At 41.0% G+C, this 18,660-nt stretch overlaps 1 protein-coding gene across 2 annotated transcripts in view; it reads right to left on the reverse strand.

Annotated features, from left to right (window-relative positions):
• nbas (NBAS subunit of NRZ tethering complex) overlaps positions 1-18,660 on the reverse strand; it is a 160,437-nt gene that overhangs the window by 47,251 nt on the left and 94,526 nt on the right. For both annotated transcript variants that reach the window (XM_083933595.1, XM_083933596.1), the window contains exons 42-46: positions 16,231-16,454; positions 15,902-16,012; positions 8,041-8,291; positions 3,183-3,523; positions 1,419-1,646 (exon numbers count right to left, since the gene is read on the reverse strand). In XM_083933595.1, the coding sequence (XP_083789721.1) occupies positions 1,419-1,646; positions 3,183-3,523; positions 8,041-8,291; positions 15,902-16,012; positions 16,231-16,454 (1,155 nt within the window). The remainder of the gene's footprint in view (positions 1-1,418; positions 1,647-3,182; positions 3,524-8,040; positions 8,292-15,901; positions 16,013-16,230; positions 16,455-18,660) is intronic.

The raw sequence follows: 18,660 nt of genomic DNA on the forward strand, positions 1-18,660 counted from the left end.
GGCAAGGGTAAAGGATGTGAGAGATCAAGTGTGTGTATCAGGGTACGTCAGGGACCAGAGCCCAGAGGCCTCATTTATAAAACTGTGCATAGGATTCATGTCAAAGGTGGCGTATGGACAATACATAGGACGTACCTGTGCACACAAATACTGGGATTTATAAAACAGTGCACATGCACGTCCTACGCTACTTTCCCTTTATAAATCCCATTAACTCCAAATGTGGCAAAAAGTATACGTTCTTGTTTGAGAGATGGAAAAAAGGGAAAAAAAATGTTGTTTAGAGGGCACAGAGTGGGCATTACTTAAAAAGCTGTAGAGTGGAAACATGTCGCGGACACAGCGTCAGAAGGTCAGGCCGTGGACGAAATGAAAAATAGATGAATGAAAGCATTTTCATTCTCACTCTGTGCACTTATAGCAACATGAGTGCAGTCAATAATCATAAGCACCGTTTTTTTATTTCCCTGTTCCCAGAGATCCAAATGAACCATGAGAGTCGGAACCGGCCCATAAGACACCTCATTTGTTAGTGAATCAGCGAGTGTGCGTCATTACGCATTGTGATGACATGGCTTTTTTTTATATATCTATCCATTTGATTTGATTGATCTACAAAAGCTACAGGTGTGGGAATTAATCTGATCTAATTTCTAATAAAAACAAACACATTGAAAACAAAAAAAACAAACAAAAGCCATAAAAATAAGTGCTATATAAAACCCTATGATATATGATAACCATATTAAAACTGGGCTCATACTTGCCAGACTGAGGCATTGATAACAGCATCAGTGTTAAACATTTTTTGTCCTGTCTGCAGTGTAATTTATAAGAATAAACTCCATACCATGCAAGAACAGCTTAATAATTACAGCGCATATTTATGAGTGATGAGGATTACTTTCAAAGACATCTTCATTTGAATTCAATTTGAACGATCATACATCTTGTTGATGTTTTTTTGCACTGCAGAGAGAACTGATCAAACAGCTGTTAGTGTATTAATTGTAAGAAAGGCTTTTGTGAATTCTTCATGAGTAATAAGCTTGCGTGGAGGACAAATCCCAATGTTTCCCAAAGTGGTGAAAATCAACGGTACCAAGAGACGGAATTTGACTTGTATTTAAGGCAACTGAAGGGAGTTCTTAACCGCTTAGAAAAAGTCTAAATTCTAATACTGATGCCTCTATATCAGACAGCAGAGCACCATTGTAGATGCCCATTACAGTATGTCACATAAGTAGAGAAGTGATCCAAAGTAATAATTGTTCCATTTCTTTACACAAGTAGGCAGTAAGTAGTGTAAAGGGAAGAAAAATACTTGTTTTTGATTTAGATAACTGAAATTGAAAGGTCATTTTGGTCAATTTTGGATTTAAAATCAAAATAAACAATGTAATGGATTAAGTGTCTACCTGCTGGCCGTCTTTGAGCGACAGAATAAAGGGATGACTCATAGTGTCCAGGTGGGCCTGTGATTGCTGCAGGTGTGTCAGAGCCTCTTCAAAAGTCATCCCTGCTGGCTCCTTCCCTTCCTGCTCCCCAGCACCTCCATCGCCCGCTCTCTTCTTGCTCTTTTCGCCCAGCTGGCGCAGGGCTTTGGTGGCTCGTTTTATCACCTCCAACCTCGCCTGGATGCTCAGCTGGAGACGGAATAGGATGGACGGAAGGAAGGGAATTAGGAGGAGGAGGAGAAGGAATGGGATAAGGGTAGAAAATTGGGGTGAGGGTGGGGGTCAAATTGAGCAAAGAGTGGGAAAGAAATGTGCACAAGTTATGTTTAATAATTTCAAACATAACATGTTGAAGAGAGGGAGGTATAACCCGATATATATGCACCAAAACATGCCACTAGGAACTTGAGTAGCATGTGTGTATGTGAGTGAGAGAGATCATAGTTGGCAGCCTGGTGTAATTGATTCTATTCATTGAGAGCAGGTTAACCATTCATGGGGAGAAGAGACAGCCTTTGGACTGTAGGGGTTTTACTCTCTTGCATGGAAGCACACAGGCCCTAGCAAGCAGGAAAGAGTCACACAAGGAAGACACTTAAAAATCATCCAACTTCACATTTCCACCTACCTCAGCCACACAGGCTACTCATACTACTGCATTTGCTAGAAACCTTGACTCAGACTGACAGCACCTCTCTCTGCCAGGACAAAATGATCAGTCAAATGGTCAGTCATTTTTTTTCTCTCAAAGTGTAAGTGTGTGTATGAGCATTTGTGTGTAAGTGTGTAAGTGTGAAATGTATTACTTTTTATGTGACAGGGGAAAGAATTAGATATAAGCACTGGTATACAGTATACTGTAGCGAGGTTTGAAAACAGGCTGGATGTTGGAGTTTGAGCATAGGGGGGACGTTTCCACTAAAGAGGCTGTCTAAGATCAATACATGGGGGGATGGGGGGGTGAAAGGTCAGAGTGAGATGGGTGAAGATTTTTTCCTTTGAAGGTTTAAAAATATTAGAAAAAAAAGGAAATAGTGGGGTGAGGGGAGAGGGAGATGACAGTGGGTCTCTGAGTGGTAATCTACATGTTAAAAAGCACAGTGGGAAAACAGTGCCTGCTGGGAATTGGAGTTTAATGGGCTCTGAAGTACAGAGGGATCAATTAGCTCTCTCTGAGGCACCGGGTCTGAGAGGGTTCCTTTTGCAAGACAAATGCATGCAGTGTGCCACTGTGGAGAGAAACCAGTGGGCTACTATTGATAAGGTGCGCTGAGGCACTTTAAGTCTCCTATTTTTCAGAGAGCTGTAATTATGTGGCTGACATTTCTTGTGCAATTTTATAATTTATTTCATGAATGAATGACTACTATGTGCTTTGGGATGACACAGTGTGGATGAAGAGAACAGAATAATGTATTCAAAATTAGGAAAGGGCTTTTTGGTATTCCAAAGACATGAGAGACAACGGGTCAGACGATGGAGAATACAGAGTGAGAAATATCACAGCATGGTCAAGTTACCGGAAACCTCCATGATCTTTCCTTTTATACAATATAAATCTTTTCTGGATGGCTGCCTGGCACCAACCACCTTCTGTGCTGCAATTACAAACTGTCAGTCTGCCAAACTCCCACCAGTTCCTGTCTGAGCATCATTCACATTGTGATTTCAGGGGGAAAAAAACCCCACAAACAACACTATTATTGGACCAATGTCTAGGCTTACATGTTCGGCTGCATCAGATGAGAAGGTGATGCTATCCAGGAAGTGGACAGCGTCGACGGGGACTAGCCTGTCCAGGTATTTGCCGCAGGTGTCGTACGCATGGAGGTAGTCTTGGTCGCTCTGTGGGGGTCTCCTCAGCAACTGGGGGTCTCCCTTCCAAAACAGCTTCTGAAGCCATACTGCGTGGACTGCACTGGGGGAGACTGTTGTCCCTCCACCGCCAAGAACAGGCAGCCGACTGGCAAGTTTGGAGATAGACAGTACGTTCTGACTGGTCAGAACTGGTTGGAGAGTTGCCAGCGGATCCAACGATTCATCGGTCAACTTCCGGTAGTTCAAACCTGCAAGAAAGAATTACTTATTTAGAAACGGGACTTTGTTCAGCATTAAATGTATTCTGAAATTTGTATGTTTTTGGTTTAAAATAATAACACATGGAGACGACGTATTCTCCACCTAAGCCAACCCTCATGCTCATAGTGCACTGCACATTTATGAGCAAAAATACACATTATCTACTTTGGCTCACATGTTTTCGAAAGGGAAATATGGTTGTTGGTCAATTTATCATGCTGTTTAAATAATGTCTTTATATATGCTTTGTGCTTTGTAATAGATACATTTCCCTGTCAGCTGACATGAGGAAATTATTAAATTTAAAAAAAAAATGTTATTAAACATTTACAGTGACTGGCATTGTCATGAAAACAGTGCACTTGATTGATCTGGATCCTGTTTTTCCTTTGATTATGAGCCTCTGTTCTTGTAACCTAATCATAATGTCCAACCCGTATATACTATGCGTTACCCTATGTTCTTGGTCGGGACTCTGAACCTAGCCCGTGGTGTAGGAGCTCTAACGCAGCTGTAAAATAACTCTGTTGTACTCTGAATTTTGTTTGTCTTTTGTAATTAAACCAAACTTCTAACAGTATACAATTGGATTTATTTGCTCATTTCTCAATTAGAATTGCCACAACAACTGTAATATGATGAATAAAGCATATGTGGCCAGCTTTTATGTTTAGGCATACATTTCTTTTGTGGTAGCACAAATGTATCCACTCACCAAGGCCGAATAAAATAGCTGCATTGATTGAGAAATACGAACATTCTAATTACTACAGCAAATCCAACACTTTTCTGTTCAGAAAAGGGCACTTTGCTACTGCTTTCACATACAATATGTTCGAATCGTGCAGCACTTAGAATAATTACAGTGATTTGATATGCAGAGGTTGTTCAATATTCCATTACAAGACAGAAATGTGCAAAGAGAAATGTGCAGAAGAGAGTAAAAGGTTAATGTGAACAACAAATATAAAGCCTGTGTGTGGAAGTGGTACTGTCTGTCTGTGTCTGCATGCATAGGTATGCATATCTCCTACAGTACCACTGCAGTATTCTACTGTATGTATGTGTGTGTGTGTGAGTGAGTGATGAGTGAGTGAGTGAGTGAGTGAGTGAGTGAGTGAGTGAGTGAGTGAGTGAGTGAGTGAGTGAGTGAGTGAGTGAGTGAGTGAGTGAGTGAGTGAGTGAGTGAGTGTGAGAGTGTGAGAGAGAGAAAGAGAGAGAGAGAGAGAGAGAGAGAGAGAGAGAGAGAGAGAGAGAGAGAGAGAGAGAGAGAGAGAGAGAGAGTAGTGTGCTCTTGGTCTCCATTGCTATCAGACAGACACATTACTGTGGCAACACCGCAGCCTGTCTGGGCTTTAAATATTTAACACTGGTCTGCCTGTGGGGAGGGCTCTGTCAACGCTGCTCGGAATCCCACACGCACACACACATAAAAAAACTACGAGTGCGCACACATTTCTTTCAGACAGGCCCAGACGGAAACTTGCACCGCCACTAAGAGTTACATGCACTTACACATGTACTCCCTCTGTCTCAGCCTGCCCCACCCACTCCTCTTTCTGCATCAGCATCTCATTCCCTTCCTCAGGAGAGCTCGCTCAGTCAGTCAGACAGTCACCTGGTACTGTGTCTGAAATTGTGGTGAATATTGGACACACACCACCTGCCTCTATTCTGTCAAAATGCCTTGTAAGTGCTTCAGGACTGTGTGTGTGTGTGTGTGTGTGTGTGTGTGTGTGTGTGTGTGTGTGTGTGTGTGTGTGTGTGTGTGTGTGTGTGTGTGTGTGTGTGTGTGTGTGTGTGTGTGTGTGTGTGTCTTCGAGTTGGAGTTGGTAGAAAGTTGGTGGCTCTGGAGACACTGTAACAGCCTGTGTGTTTTGCTACAACAGTGTGAATGCGTGCACAGCGCTTTAGTAAGAGCAACTGACTTTATGCAGCATGCTCCTCTCTTTTTTCCCCCTTTGTCTCTTGACTCCAAGCTGCTAAAGACACCCGACTCTGTCCTGCTCTCTAATGAATTTGGAGAAGGCTAAACTCCATTCTACATCTACATTCTAGTCCTCTGCGGTGCTAAGCCCTGGATGCAGCCACAATGCCCTTGCTAAAGCACATAGTCAGTACACTGTAAAGAAGCTGAAGCTTTTACTTGGATTTTATTTTAGAAATAAGTTTTTCTTTTCCTTTAGGGTGAAACAGAAACTGGTTAAGTCATCCTTTCTTCCGATTATTGATTACGGTGATGTGTTATATATGAATGCTTCCGTTCAATGCCTCCACGTGCTCGATAGTGTGTATCATGGTTCATTACAGACTGTGGAGCTCTAACTCATCATTGTGTTTTATACAGTAAAGTAAATTGGCCATCGTTATACGTGCGCAGGCTCGGCAGTTGGTATGTGCTGATTTACAAGGCTATTCTTGAGATGATTCCATCTTATTTATCTTCCATACTAATCTTAACTGACAGGGCCTCCTACAGTCTCCGCTCTCAGGAGTTTTATCATTTCGCTGTTCCTAAGGTGAGAACAGAGATGGGGATGAAAGCTTTTAGATTTTTTGCTCCAAGTACATGGAACATTTTGCAGTCAGAGCTTAAACTCCAAAGTCTGGTATCTCTGAATGTATTCAAGTCCAAGATAAACTCCATTACATCCAGGCTTCAGAAGTGCAAATGTTTTATTTGAGTGCAAATGTTTAAATTAATCTTGTAAATTCTTTTAACTCATTTTTGGAAAATTCAATTCTTATTGTATTCTAATTGTTTGTTTCTTTTTTTTGTCTGATTAATGTGTCCTTGTGTTGAACCTTCATGTGCTGTCATTCTTGGCCAGGTCTCCCTTGCAAAAGAGATCTTGGATCTCAATGGGACAAACCTGGTGAAATAAAGGTTAATAAAATAATAAAAAAGAATAATAAAAAAAAGATAGCGGAGATAGTTGAGATTTTTTTCTTAATTCATGTAGAAATTCAACAAAGTCTTGATGTGGAAAACCCAAAGGTGTGTGTATGTGATTTGTGTATGTGTGCGTCTGTGTGTTAAGTAGAGACATGTGTCACCAGCAAAAGCTGTGGTGTTATCAGGAACAGAGGGAGGAAGTGAGGCATGAAAACACAGCTGACACTCGGCTGACCTTTACTGAACTTCATCGGGAAGTGACACCACCTCCACCCGTACACAACAGAGTTTGAGCACTCTAGCCGGACCACTGAACCGGTGACACGCTACAACCTGGACCTGACGTCCTTGGAGAGGGTGTGCCACACAATTCTAAGTGGAAACAGCATCTTACTGCAATGTTGTTGCTGTTTCAGGAGCTCTGGGGGTGTTAGGTAGATTGACATTTAATACAGAGGTGGATTGCTTCCCTTGTCCTTAACAGAAAAATGTAAATTGATTTGTTTGTTTAAATTCTGTGGCTTTTCTATTTTGGAGCTGGTGGAGCAAACATGGAATAAGGTATAAACAAGAGTATTATAGGTATCCCAGGTCAATTAATAATATAATTTCAGGATAAAAAAAGCTTTTATACATATTAGGGCTGTCAATCAATTAAAATATTAAATTGCGATTAATGGCATGATTGTCCATAGTAAACTTGAGATAAATAAAATTAATCATACATTTTTTTTATCTGTTCTAAAAATACCTTAAGGGGATATTTTTCAAGTTTCTAATACTCTTATCAACATGGGAGTTCGACAGATATGCTTTCTGTTTGCAAATGGATGTTTATTATTATTGCAACGATACAAAACAAAGACAAGTTCAGTCCCTCATATTCTCCAGAATAACCTCAAAGGTACTGCATGCTCCAAAAATATGCTGATTCAATGCAATTCATGCTGTACGTGCAGTCGTTGGATGCAATGGAAAACATTTCAAGCAGACCCCGGTCCTCCACAATTTTAGCCGGCCTGCAAGCTGTAGCCACCCATTAAGCTTGTAATATATATTATACTCCATATAAAATAAAGTATAATATTTTTCACCTGTGGCATATTTCATTTTTCCCTTTCAGAGAAATATAAGTACTGGTGCCACTAATTTAGGCATTTAGATGTTGTAGTTGTCTTCTGGCTGATGTCCCAATAATAGAGGTTCATTAACCCTTGGCTTAATCCTAGGCTTTCTTGTGTGTGCATAGTTTCTCCCTGAAACAGCATTAATTGTTTGGCAAATGGGTGCTTCTGTTGATTCCGTGCCATTAGAAATGTAGGTTTTTCAAAGCAGTGTCATTGTTGTGCAAAAACAAATTATTTTCTTTCTTTATGAAACACACCTCTTGCATAGATAATTGCACAAGGAAAGTGTGGACAAATGAGGCAAATTGGTAGTTACCTTTATCTTATAAAAGACGACTCGATCAGATTTTATCTTTTGGTTCAAGGGGTTACATTTCTATGAGAGCAACAAGCCGGCCTCTCGTCCTTCATGTAAACCACCTGCTAGTTTAGCAGTAGTTGTGTCATCTGCATTACAATGACAAACAAAAAATGGTCTTACCGTTGGCAACAGCTCGAAGCTTCTTGAGCAGTTTGACATGGGAGTCTGGCTTGATGGCGGTGGTGACGTAAGGCTCACAGCCTGCGGCGTCTAGTAAGGTGTAGTAGAAGAGCAGGCGGCCCTGGTCAGTTCCCTCCAGAGTGGGCAGAACGTATTTAGTCATGTGGCTGTAAAAGGCCTCGGGGTTACACTTCAAAGTGTCAAACAGGCCGAGGGACTCGCTCCGGGACTCAATATCCTTGGTGGAAAGACTGGATGAGGGGGAAGAGAAGGAGGTAAAACAAATTTGAGAAGAGAATAAATCCATGTGTTTATATAACTGGATGTGTTAACGTTGTAATCAATAAAGTTTTCACAACAATCGGAAAGTTCAAAGCTTTTACATTTGCTGTCGTAAACACCTTATGGAAAATATCCATTGGTACACAGGAAGTAAAACACTTAACAGTGAGTGTCTAGCATCAGAAACAGCTGTTTGTTTGAAAAAGAAAAAAAAATTAAGATCTAAGTTGTTCACATAAGCAGCGATAACCACCATGCCTTAAAAAGATAAGAACGAGAAAAAAGCAATACTGACAAAACATTCAAAAAATAAAAAAAATGTCACCAACCCAAAAAAATAAATCAAAGGACAGAGACAACCGGCACGGGAGACAATTTGGTTGCAAAGTAGTATTTGAACACAGCAGTGCAAAAAAAACAGCGCCAGGCTTATCACCAAAGATGCAGTCCCCCGAAAAAAGATGAGCATTTCATAGATTGCCACCGAGAATATATTTAAGAACTTGGTCAGCTCTGTCATAAAATGGGGATGGAGAGGAGAGAGAGAAAAAGAGAAACACTGCATGTGTGCTGCAACTTATTCAGCGATTTGTTCGAGTTGCACGCGATTTGGGCACTTGCTTTGCTTTTCAAAAAACATGCTTCTCCACAGAACTCAGAGTTGACAACAGTAGGTGGTCTGAAGAGTGAGAGAGGACAAATGAAAAGAAAACAACCAAAACACTGGATAGAAGAGAAAAATCGGTAAAAGAAAGAAAGAAAAACAACTCAGAACTGCAAACAAAGGTTATACAAGGGAAGAGACGAAGAATGAAAAGGCAAAGGAATGCTAGTTGCTGGTAGTCACCGAAGGGGCTCTGAGCAATCTGTGGCTGTCCGGGAGTGTGTTTGTGTGTGTGAGCGCGAGTCTGTTTATCTGTTAGAACGGGACAACATCAAAGAGGATGCTGTTTCCTTAGGGCTCTCCATCAGAGCTCGCTGGGAGACTTTTGCAAATGAAAAAATAGTGGCAGCAGTGTTGAGGGAAGCAGCTGACAATAAGCTCAATAATGTAAATAACACTAATCATCCTCACAACAGGGACTCTAGGAAAAACGGAGTCAACAGAAGAACTCTACAACTCTAAAAAAAGACTCCCACAACAAGACTTTAAAGGCCACTATGGTTGGAACACATGGTTACCGTAGAGAAAAAAATGACAACAACTCATCCAGGTAGGATTGTTTGAAGGGGTGTTAAAAGTTTTCCTTGGCAAGAACACACACATATATACAGTACACACACAGCTGTGAATGGCGGATCGTGCCCAGTGTTCATGTCAGACCGCAGTTCTTCAAAGCCAGGTTGTCAACCCATCTTTGTCTTTCTTCTCTATTCGCCGATAAAAGAGTTTCAGCCCCCTCCTCCGCTTCTCTCTACTGCTTCCAGCGTGTCTTTGTCCAAATGATAGTTTTATCTGCTGCACGTGTGCTTTGCTACTGCCGCTGGTATTCCTCTCCGCACACAACACAATTCCCCCACTCTACAGTATCTCTGTTGTGCTCATGTGGCTGTAAAATCAAGAGCTGCTCATTACAATCTTTTCTTGTTCATTTTCAAAAGCTGGAACAAGGAAGCAATTTAATACGGCGGAGTATTCCTCATTCTCTTTCATCCCTTTCTCCTTTCCCAATCCCCCATTATCATATTTTGTGTCTTGTCTCTTCCTCCATGTCCAAACAAAAATACAAGATTCTATTATTCTTAAATTCAGAGGCATATTTAATTGCTGTAGTAATCCGACAGCTAGAATCAAACTCTATGAGGGCTTTGGCAGAGCAGTGATGATTATTCGGCACGTCATTGTGGTTTGGATTTATGTAAAATGCAAAAATAAATAAATAAATGATCTGTGCGCCTAATTTGTTTACAAATGACTGTCCAGCAGGGGGTTGTAAAAGTGTTTTTGTGTAGCACAGGACAATGGTACTCAGAAATGAACAATGAGAGGCTTACAGCTCATCATGAGGCAATATTTTTCTGCTTATCACACATTTACGCACATAACAAACATGCACCAACACGTCTTCACGCACACACGCACACGCACACGCACACACACACACACACACACACACACACACACACACACACACACACACACACACACACACACACACACACACACACACACACACACACACACACACACACACACACACACTTAGGGAAATGGCATACACTTTAAGGAGCATGTAACTCAACATTTAAAATATAATCTTGTGTATGGTTTTTAAATGACAATGATTCAGTGTAATTGTGTATTAGCAATTGCACTCATACACAAATATCTGCTAAATAATGATTATTTAGAGGTGTTTCTACTATGCTTTAATGTTCAAAAAACAATTAATTTTTCTCATACTGTCTGTCTGAACATACCTGCAATCACCATCTGTCTGAAACGCTCTGTTTTAGCGCCTGTCTCTTTAAGCCCGCCTCCAAAAAAGCCAAGTCTGCTCTGATTGGTCAGCGTTTCTATGCAGTGTATCTGCGCTCTCCGCACCGTCACTGCAGCCGGGACTGACTGTAACAGCACTGTAGCTTCACGTTATACCTATATATAGTATAGTTGTACAAATTTTTTGACAAAACAATCGTACGGAAATTCCACCGATATGTCTCGATGTTCGGGCTCAATCACGGCAAAAGAGGGAAGTTCCAGGAATCTGACTAAACTTATGAAGGCAATTTTGCGCATACCACACAGCAATGCATCTTTGGAGAGGGTGTTCTGTGTGGTCAGAAAGATAGTGACGGAGAATAGAATGAGGGTGGACAAATCCCTTTCCTCACCCCTTTCCTGCAAATTTCACAGGACCATCCGGCCATCCGGCCCGGCAATCTAGTTATTTTTTGTTATTCTCATTCTTTTAAAGTCTTTCGATTGTACCCCCAGACAGCTGACTTTGTTTAGGAATTCTCCCTATTTTCCAAGTCTCAAGGTTGGCAAGTATGTGTCCGGCGGGTTTCTCAGAGTTTTTTCATTGAAAACAGCTGTCTAGTGCTTCTAGAAATGATGCCAATGGGAGCAGTGAGAGTGAACCAAAGGGCTGACGAGGCTGATAGGAATGTTATTAGCTCTAGAGTTACTCAGGCATAAACCAAAACACTGAACAAATTAAAATGTTGACCTGATGGTGTCTTGATCAAGGAGGCGGACCCGTAAACAGAATGATACTGCCATTCATAAATAATTTCCAAAGGGTCATGCGGCAATTAGGAAAAGCAGGTTACACGAGGAGCTGACGGCATACGCAGAAGAGAAATATCATATGCTTAGTTTGAAATATCAGACCCGATTGCCCAGGTGTCATGTATGTCTAAAATAGAACCTGGTTCTTTTGTTACTTTTGTATTACTGAGTCCATGACTGAACCAAAGGTTATGCAGCAGTATTTTTCAGTTGAGGTCCTGCCCTCCCTGGTTCTCCCAAATGGGTCCATGAAGAATGCTTTCAGTCATGCTCCAGGTCATGGTCATGCTCCAGGCTCAAACCTTGCAGAGCCTCTGAGGACAGAACATCAATAATCCCTAAGCATGAGGACCAACAGCAGCTGAACACAAGAATGTTCCTAACCTGTGTGCCGCAACAGCATGACCCTCATTGCCACTGAATGCTACAAATGTGCCTTTTTTTTCAAACTAGCCAGGAAAAGCCATTAGCATGCTAAACACACTCGCATGAACACACAACAGGACACATCCTTGCTGTAACTTCCTTTGAGAAAAATATCAGACATAAATGTCAAAAACAGCATAATGCAGACAACAGCATGTGTTTTTACCCCGGGTGATAGATAGTAGCACGTCAACATCCTTATGTATGAGCCAAGAAGAGAGTGTAGAAATTACCTGACTGAAAATCAAAAGCCACTTCCTAAAGACTCTTATTTTGCTTAAGATCAAAGTACAAAACATGAAAAATTGAGAATTTTACTGTGACTGTAATTAACAATGTTTTTAAAGCATTGATTTTGGACATTTGCATGTCCCTGGAAGGTTAAACAGAGCAGAGTAGAAAAATGGATCAAATGAAGCAGATTTAGCTTATTTGAGTGGTCTTCCTTACCACTATTTGGATTCTGGCATTGTAGGAATCACGGACAGAATAATAAGCCTTGATCTTGTACATTATCAGCTACAGTAGGGTCCGAATAGTGCTTATCAAATGGCAGTGTTATAGACTATTCAGTCACATCCTATTCCAACCCAGGAAGCCAAAAAGTTAGCAGTGTATGGTATGTAACGCATCCTGTTTCTGAATGAATTAGTTAATGATGAGTCTGTTATTTGAGGGCACCAGATTACTCATTAGGCTCAAGAGCAAAACACATCTTAAGTGGTCAGTGGCAGGTAGAAACTGAAGTTTGGAGCTTGTTGTTTGAAATGTCAAAAGGGGATGTTTGTTTGGATTAGCCGCTTGTCAACTGGTATTTGTGCGCCCTGCCTGAAGCGATCCAGTTTTCATTTATTCAACCTATTCTTGTCAACCGCATCCTGACATGAAGACCTACGACAGTGATATTCAATTTGGGGGCCTGCTTTTCTAATTCAAAATGAAAAATAAATTGATTTACTATGAGAATTATTATTTTCTACTTTGATTGCAAACAACGTGCCGGTGTGCACAAAAAAATTCAAAAAGAGGGTAGGATACCCCTTGACAGAAGCCCAGGCCCATGTCCTCAAATCCTAGAAATGGCCCGTTGTACGCCTTACCTCAATTCATTTGAAAATAAAGAATTCCATAGAAATATGAGTTACGGGCCCTAATGTTTATTCATTTTTTCTGATCTGCCCAACGGAGAGTGATTACAAAAGAACACGCAGGTGATTTCTGAGTAACATAGCAATACCTCTTCTGTTTTTGGACAAGTCATTTAAATGATTTAATAGCTGTCATTAAATTGTCACTAAGACTGGCTGAAATTTATGTCCCTAAAGGGCCCCGGCGTACAACTACAAAGCCCTACATGCACAGAGAACAGCTGACGACGGTGGTGTTTAGCAGTGCATTGATTCCTCTAAAGCGTTTATTCTGTGTTAATAGGACTGTCTCAGGGACACTCTGGCTCTATCATCCATCTCTCTCCTCTTCCTCCATCTATCCGCCTCATCCTCCACTCCACCCTCCCTGCCTGCGCACACTCATTCAGTGGGTATTTCTCTACCTAATGACCTTTCTCAACATCCTGCTTTTTGTAACACTTAACATGAATACTCAGCAGCTTTTTCTACTCATTTGACCTGAAATACATTTATGCATTTCTCCATTTGTCACCCTCTGACTGCATTATTACCATATGTGCTCATTTTTCAGGAGCTGCAGATCTCCACAGTGGCACCAGAAGTTTGGTAAACAATTTACCCTGCTATTACACCCAATACTTTTGTGTCAAATGCTATAAATAAATAAATGTAGCACTTCGCTCTTCTGAAGTAGAGAAATGTGTGATTGCTCTAATGGACTCCATCTTAATCATTTTTGTCAAATAATTAATCAGTGTGACTTGTTCTGTAAATCTACAGCTAGACTCAAATTCATTAGTAGCGTTTTCTCAGCCTGCCGTTGTAGATTCCTCCTTCACAACATCAGGAGGATTCCCTCGGCGAGGCTTCCCAGGTGCTCATCCATCCGCTTGACATCTCGCACCTGGACGACTAAAACTCCTCTCTTAATGGAGCCCATGCATCTAAAAGTTCTCCTTTCACTACACTAGCTTGACGTTGCTGCTCGTATCCAGTTGAACTCAGTGATGTCAGGACGTCACAGTCATTGCCATCTAACTCTAAATCCTCAGTTATACTCCCAAATGGACGCTTACACAGACCGCTGCAGACAGCAGTGGAAATACGGAGGTGTAGTGGTTCTGTTTATACTATATCTTGAGCCCGCAAATGTGCAGATTAGCATTCACGAATTGCTGAACATTTGATAAGCTGTAATTGGAACCGCCATCTACATACTACATACAAGTGCAATATAAAGTATATAGTACATATTGCATTCATTGGTAGTATTTAGAATGAAAAACAAAACAACCTCATACCACTATTTTAGTATTACAGAAAAATCTAATTAAGCTTTGATTTTTTTTGTTTTCTATTATGGGATGCAGTGATCGAGGTAGATTGCTCCAATGCATACTGGAGATTCTGTCTGAATCAATACGACCTCCTGGTATTTTTGGCATATTACAAATTTTGCTTCGTTTGCAGATTGCATACTACATGCTACATTTGAGCCAATATTTATTTGGTTTTAAAGATAAATTGTAGAGATGCCGATGGTGACAGGTGTCTTCACAGTCAAATACAGCATCCACTTTCAGATCTAATAAAACCTGGATGTCCACACAGAGGTATAATCTGGCCTTAAGATGCAAAAAGCTGCTTTTTTGGGAGGCTTGCACTTTCTTTATACATGTAGCTCTTCCTGTTACTTTTGAATTCACTTTTTTTGTAAGCTGTTTTGGACAAAAGTGTCTGCCAAATTAATGTAAAATCAATGTAATGCAACAGGAAGACTCTTATTATTGCCCTCGACCCAAGTTCTGGCCACAGAACTACACTTGATCCCAGGATACTGCACTATGGCTGGCTGCTGGTGCTACTAAACAGGATGAGCGAAATAATGTATATCCCTTCAGGGATCAATACGAATCTAAATTCCATTTCTGCTTCTGTCTGTGTGCATCTTTTTCCTTTAAGTTTCCCCTCGTCTGCTCTATTTACATCAGTCACTGTGTCCATCCGGCCATTAAATCAATACGCACATTGCCGATGCTTATAGTATGGATATTCTTCATGCATTTGTCATGATCTTGAGATTCTCTCACACACACACAGCAGCAGTAGGGTTTGAAGAAGGTATAGGTTGTAATTTATCGTAAGTAGAGTCCATAAACAATTTCCCTTATATAAGAATGAGACAGGGGGGATATTTATCACAGATGCACAAACACACGCACACTAACACACACATCTGCTGAGAAGCCATTCTAATAAAACAAGGAAAGGTGCAGAGCAGAGCAAGTCTGATCCCAAGCTATGAAACCAGAGAGCAAATAAATTATGGAAATAGACTCCGACAGGCTTGCGTCCTTCCTCCCTCTAAAACACAAGTGCACACATGCACACACATATTTACAACATGTTTGATTTACTCTGGGTGTGCTGGAGGATGCTTCACAACTCATAGGAAGTGATGCTACTTAAATTCACTTTAGACTTGTAAATACAGGAGGGACGAGGATGTTTGGACTTACTAATCTTAATGAAAATATAGAAGTAGACACAAGCTATATGTATATTTCATTATTAAAGGACAAATGAATTTAGGGGCATTTGAACGCACAATGACTAAATGTGTCAAACTAATGAGATGAAAAATGCTCAGGGAGAGGTTTGGTGATGTGTGTGCATTTGCATGTGTGCGTTTGTGCGTGTGTGTGTGTGTGTGTGTGTGTGTGTGTGTGTGTGTGTGTGTGTGTGTGTGTGTGTGTGTGTGTGTGTGTGTGTGTGTGTGTATATGTACCCGCTATCTGTAAAGAGGAACTCGAGGTGAGTCATGTAGACCTCCCACAGAGGAACACTGTAGCGCTTAGCCAGAGACAGAGCGATTCTGTACACGTCGTCCTCCAGTGTCCTAAACACAAACACATGTAGAAAGAAAATGATTTGATTTCATCGCACTGAAGCAGAAAGAGCCATCACTCCCACTCATATGTGTTTATATGAAAAAAATGCAGATCAAATAAAGCAAGCCCACTTTATGTATGATTATTTCTGAACTGGAAGTTAAGTTATTCAGTTGAGGAAACACGATATTGACGGTATATTCCTCTAAGTCCCATTTCTCCTTACTCAGTTAGGCCAAGGATGGTCTCCTTCTTGTAGTCAGAGTCGGAGCTGAAGCGCTGGACGTCCACTCCGCGGCCCAAACCCTGTAACACCTGGGCCTGGGTGAAGTCTGTCAGTCGCTCGTTGTACACACGCAGCTGGCTGATCAACTTCTGCAACTCCTCCGGCCAATCCGAATACGCAGACACATGCTGTGTGACCAATCGAATCAGCTCCTTTGGATCAGCCTATGAAAAGGGGAAAATAAATCACGTTTACACATAAACTTTTGCTGAATGTGTTATTTCATGCTGGTATCCTCTCGGGGTAAAATTACATGAAGCAAAAGTTGTGCTAAAAGCCACATTAGGGTTATAAGAAAAACTATCATACAAACTCCAAAAAACATATAAAAACTGGACTTGCCGACCCCTGCCGCTTTGCTGTAGGGGAGTGAACATATTGGCTTCTGATTTTCTTTAGAGCTCCTGCCAGCTTATACTGTAGATATATATATATATATATATATATATATATATATATATAATTTTTTTTTTTTTTTAAAGATTCTTTTCCTGGAAGTTTTCAAGCCTTTTATTAGATAGGACAGACAGGAAAAGTGGTGAGAGAGAGGGAGAGACATGCAGCAAAGGGCCGCAGGTCGGAGTCGAATCCTGGGCACAGCCTCAAGGACCTTCAGCCTCTTTACATGGGGTGACTGCTCTAACCACTGTGCCACCGGCCGCCCCGCAAATTTATAGATTTGCTCTAGTAATCTTTTGATACAGATAAAAGTGCAAAGAAGTCACGTCACAACTGTCCCCTTTCTCATCAAATCGGGGGAAATGTCCCTTTAAACCTGGATATTCCAACCGTGGATTCAAAAGATGGGCTGAAAGGGGAATTGCTAAGATTACAATCTTTACAATATGACTCAACATTTCAGGAATTAAAGCAAAAGTATAATAATAGGACTTGACCTCGGACGAGGTCTCCCGCTCTAGTTTTTCTTCTTTTATTTGCTCTGAAATTCATGTCAGGCACATTTCTTTTCCATTAAGTTGCCACACGACAATGTTTTTTTCATGTCGTCTGTCCACACACTTTTAATTCTGCTGCCATTCTTCATCTTTTCAGTAGAAAGTAAGCTTGAGTGACAATGCAGTCATATGCTTCATCATGGTTTATATGCTAAACCTGTCTCCACTGCACGTTGACACATTAACTTTACTACCGTTAGGTTTGTCCCGATTGTTTATGTTTAACCTAATATCCACCACAGAGAAGTTCCAAAGAGCGATACAGGAGGTGCACTAAACGTAAAGCTATACACAAACTGCCCCCTAAGGCTTATCAATGAACTATGTGACACACTGGGCTTCAAACACCATGCACTATGTGGTATCTAGAACTTCATGTTTTTTTGCTGCTTTGCCGTGACAATCTAATGAGGCTATTTTGAGAAATGGCTGTAATTTTCAAAAAGTGGCAGAAAAAGATAGGTTAAGACCATCTATCCTGGAATTTACTTAGAGAACGTCTATAATTTTGCTTCTGGGAAGACATTGACTGGATCCCCCGAGTTAAATCTGGCATCTCAATGTGCTCAATGTGCCAAAATGTGGGTAAATGTACCAGTAACATAATTGCTACCATGATTCAGGCCTATGGGGAATTTGACGGTGGATACACATTTATGATTGAGAATGTCATGCGCAGGGAGCGATAGGTAAATGTTGTATCTCTCTCATCACCTCTGTTCTAATTAAATGAGCTCCTGAATTTGCTTTTTGGCATCTTATACGCTGTCACCCAGCAGGATGAGCTGGTTTATTTGTTGATCGTATTTGCATAAGGTAATTATGGCTACTGGAAATGTGTGAGCTTTAAAACAGAGGGGTATGTGTGTGTGTGTGTGTGTGTGAGAGAGAGAGAGTGCATGTGTATCTTCTTGCTCTCAGCATGTGTGTATGTGTGTTTTTAGATGTGGCCTTAGCGGGAGACATGGTGACAGGTTCACGGTTCAAAGGGAGGACAGGAGGGAGAGTGAGGAGAAGAAGAAAGAGAAGAATATTAAAAGTGTCTAGAGTCAGAGGGGGGGGGGAAATAAGCCAAGAGATGGGAGGAGGAAAGTAATAGAGGAGAGGAGACGAAAGGTAGGATGGTAATTGTTAATGCTGGCATCATTTCGGACACCATTTTCAGACTAGGAAAAATGACACACAAAGGAGAACATAGGAAGAGAGAAGAAAGTCAGCTGGAACTGTGATGGACAGGCCGATGTTTGAAGAACTTTATTGAAATAAGTCTTTCATGACGAAATTCAGTTTGCATTCTCTTTCTCTCTCACTCTGTCATTCATCTACAATAAAGTGTCCTTTCGGCAATCTGGATTATATCCTCCCTTTTCTAGTTTTTCTTGCATCCCTCAAACGCTTTATCCCCCCTCTCTGA

This window comes from Echiichthys vipera (assembly GCF_963691815.1).
Source record: "Echiichthys vipera genome assembly, chromosome: 19".
Taxonomy (NCBI): Eukaryota; Metazoa; Chordata; class Actinopteri; order Perciformes; family Trachinidae; genus Echiichthys; species Echiichthys vipera.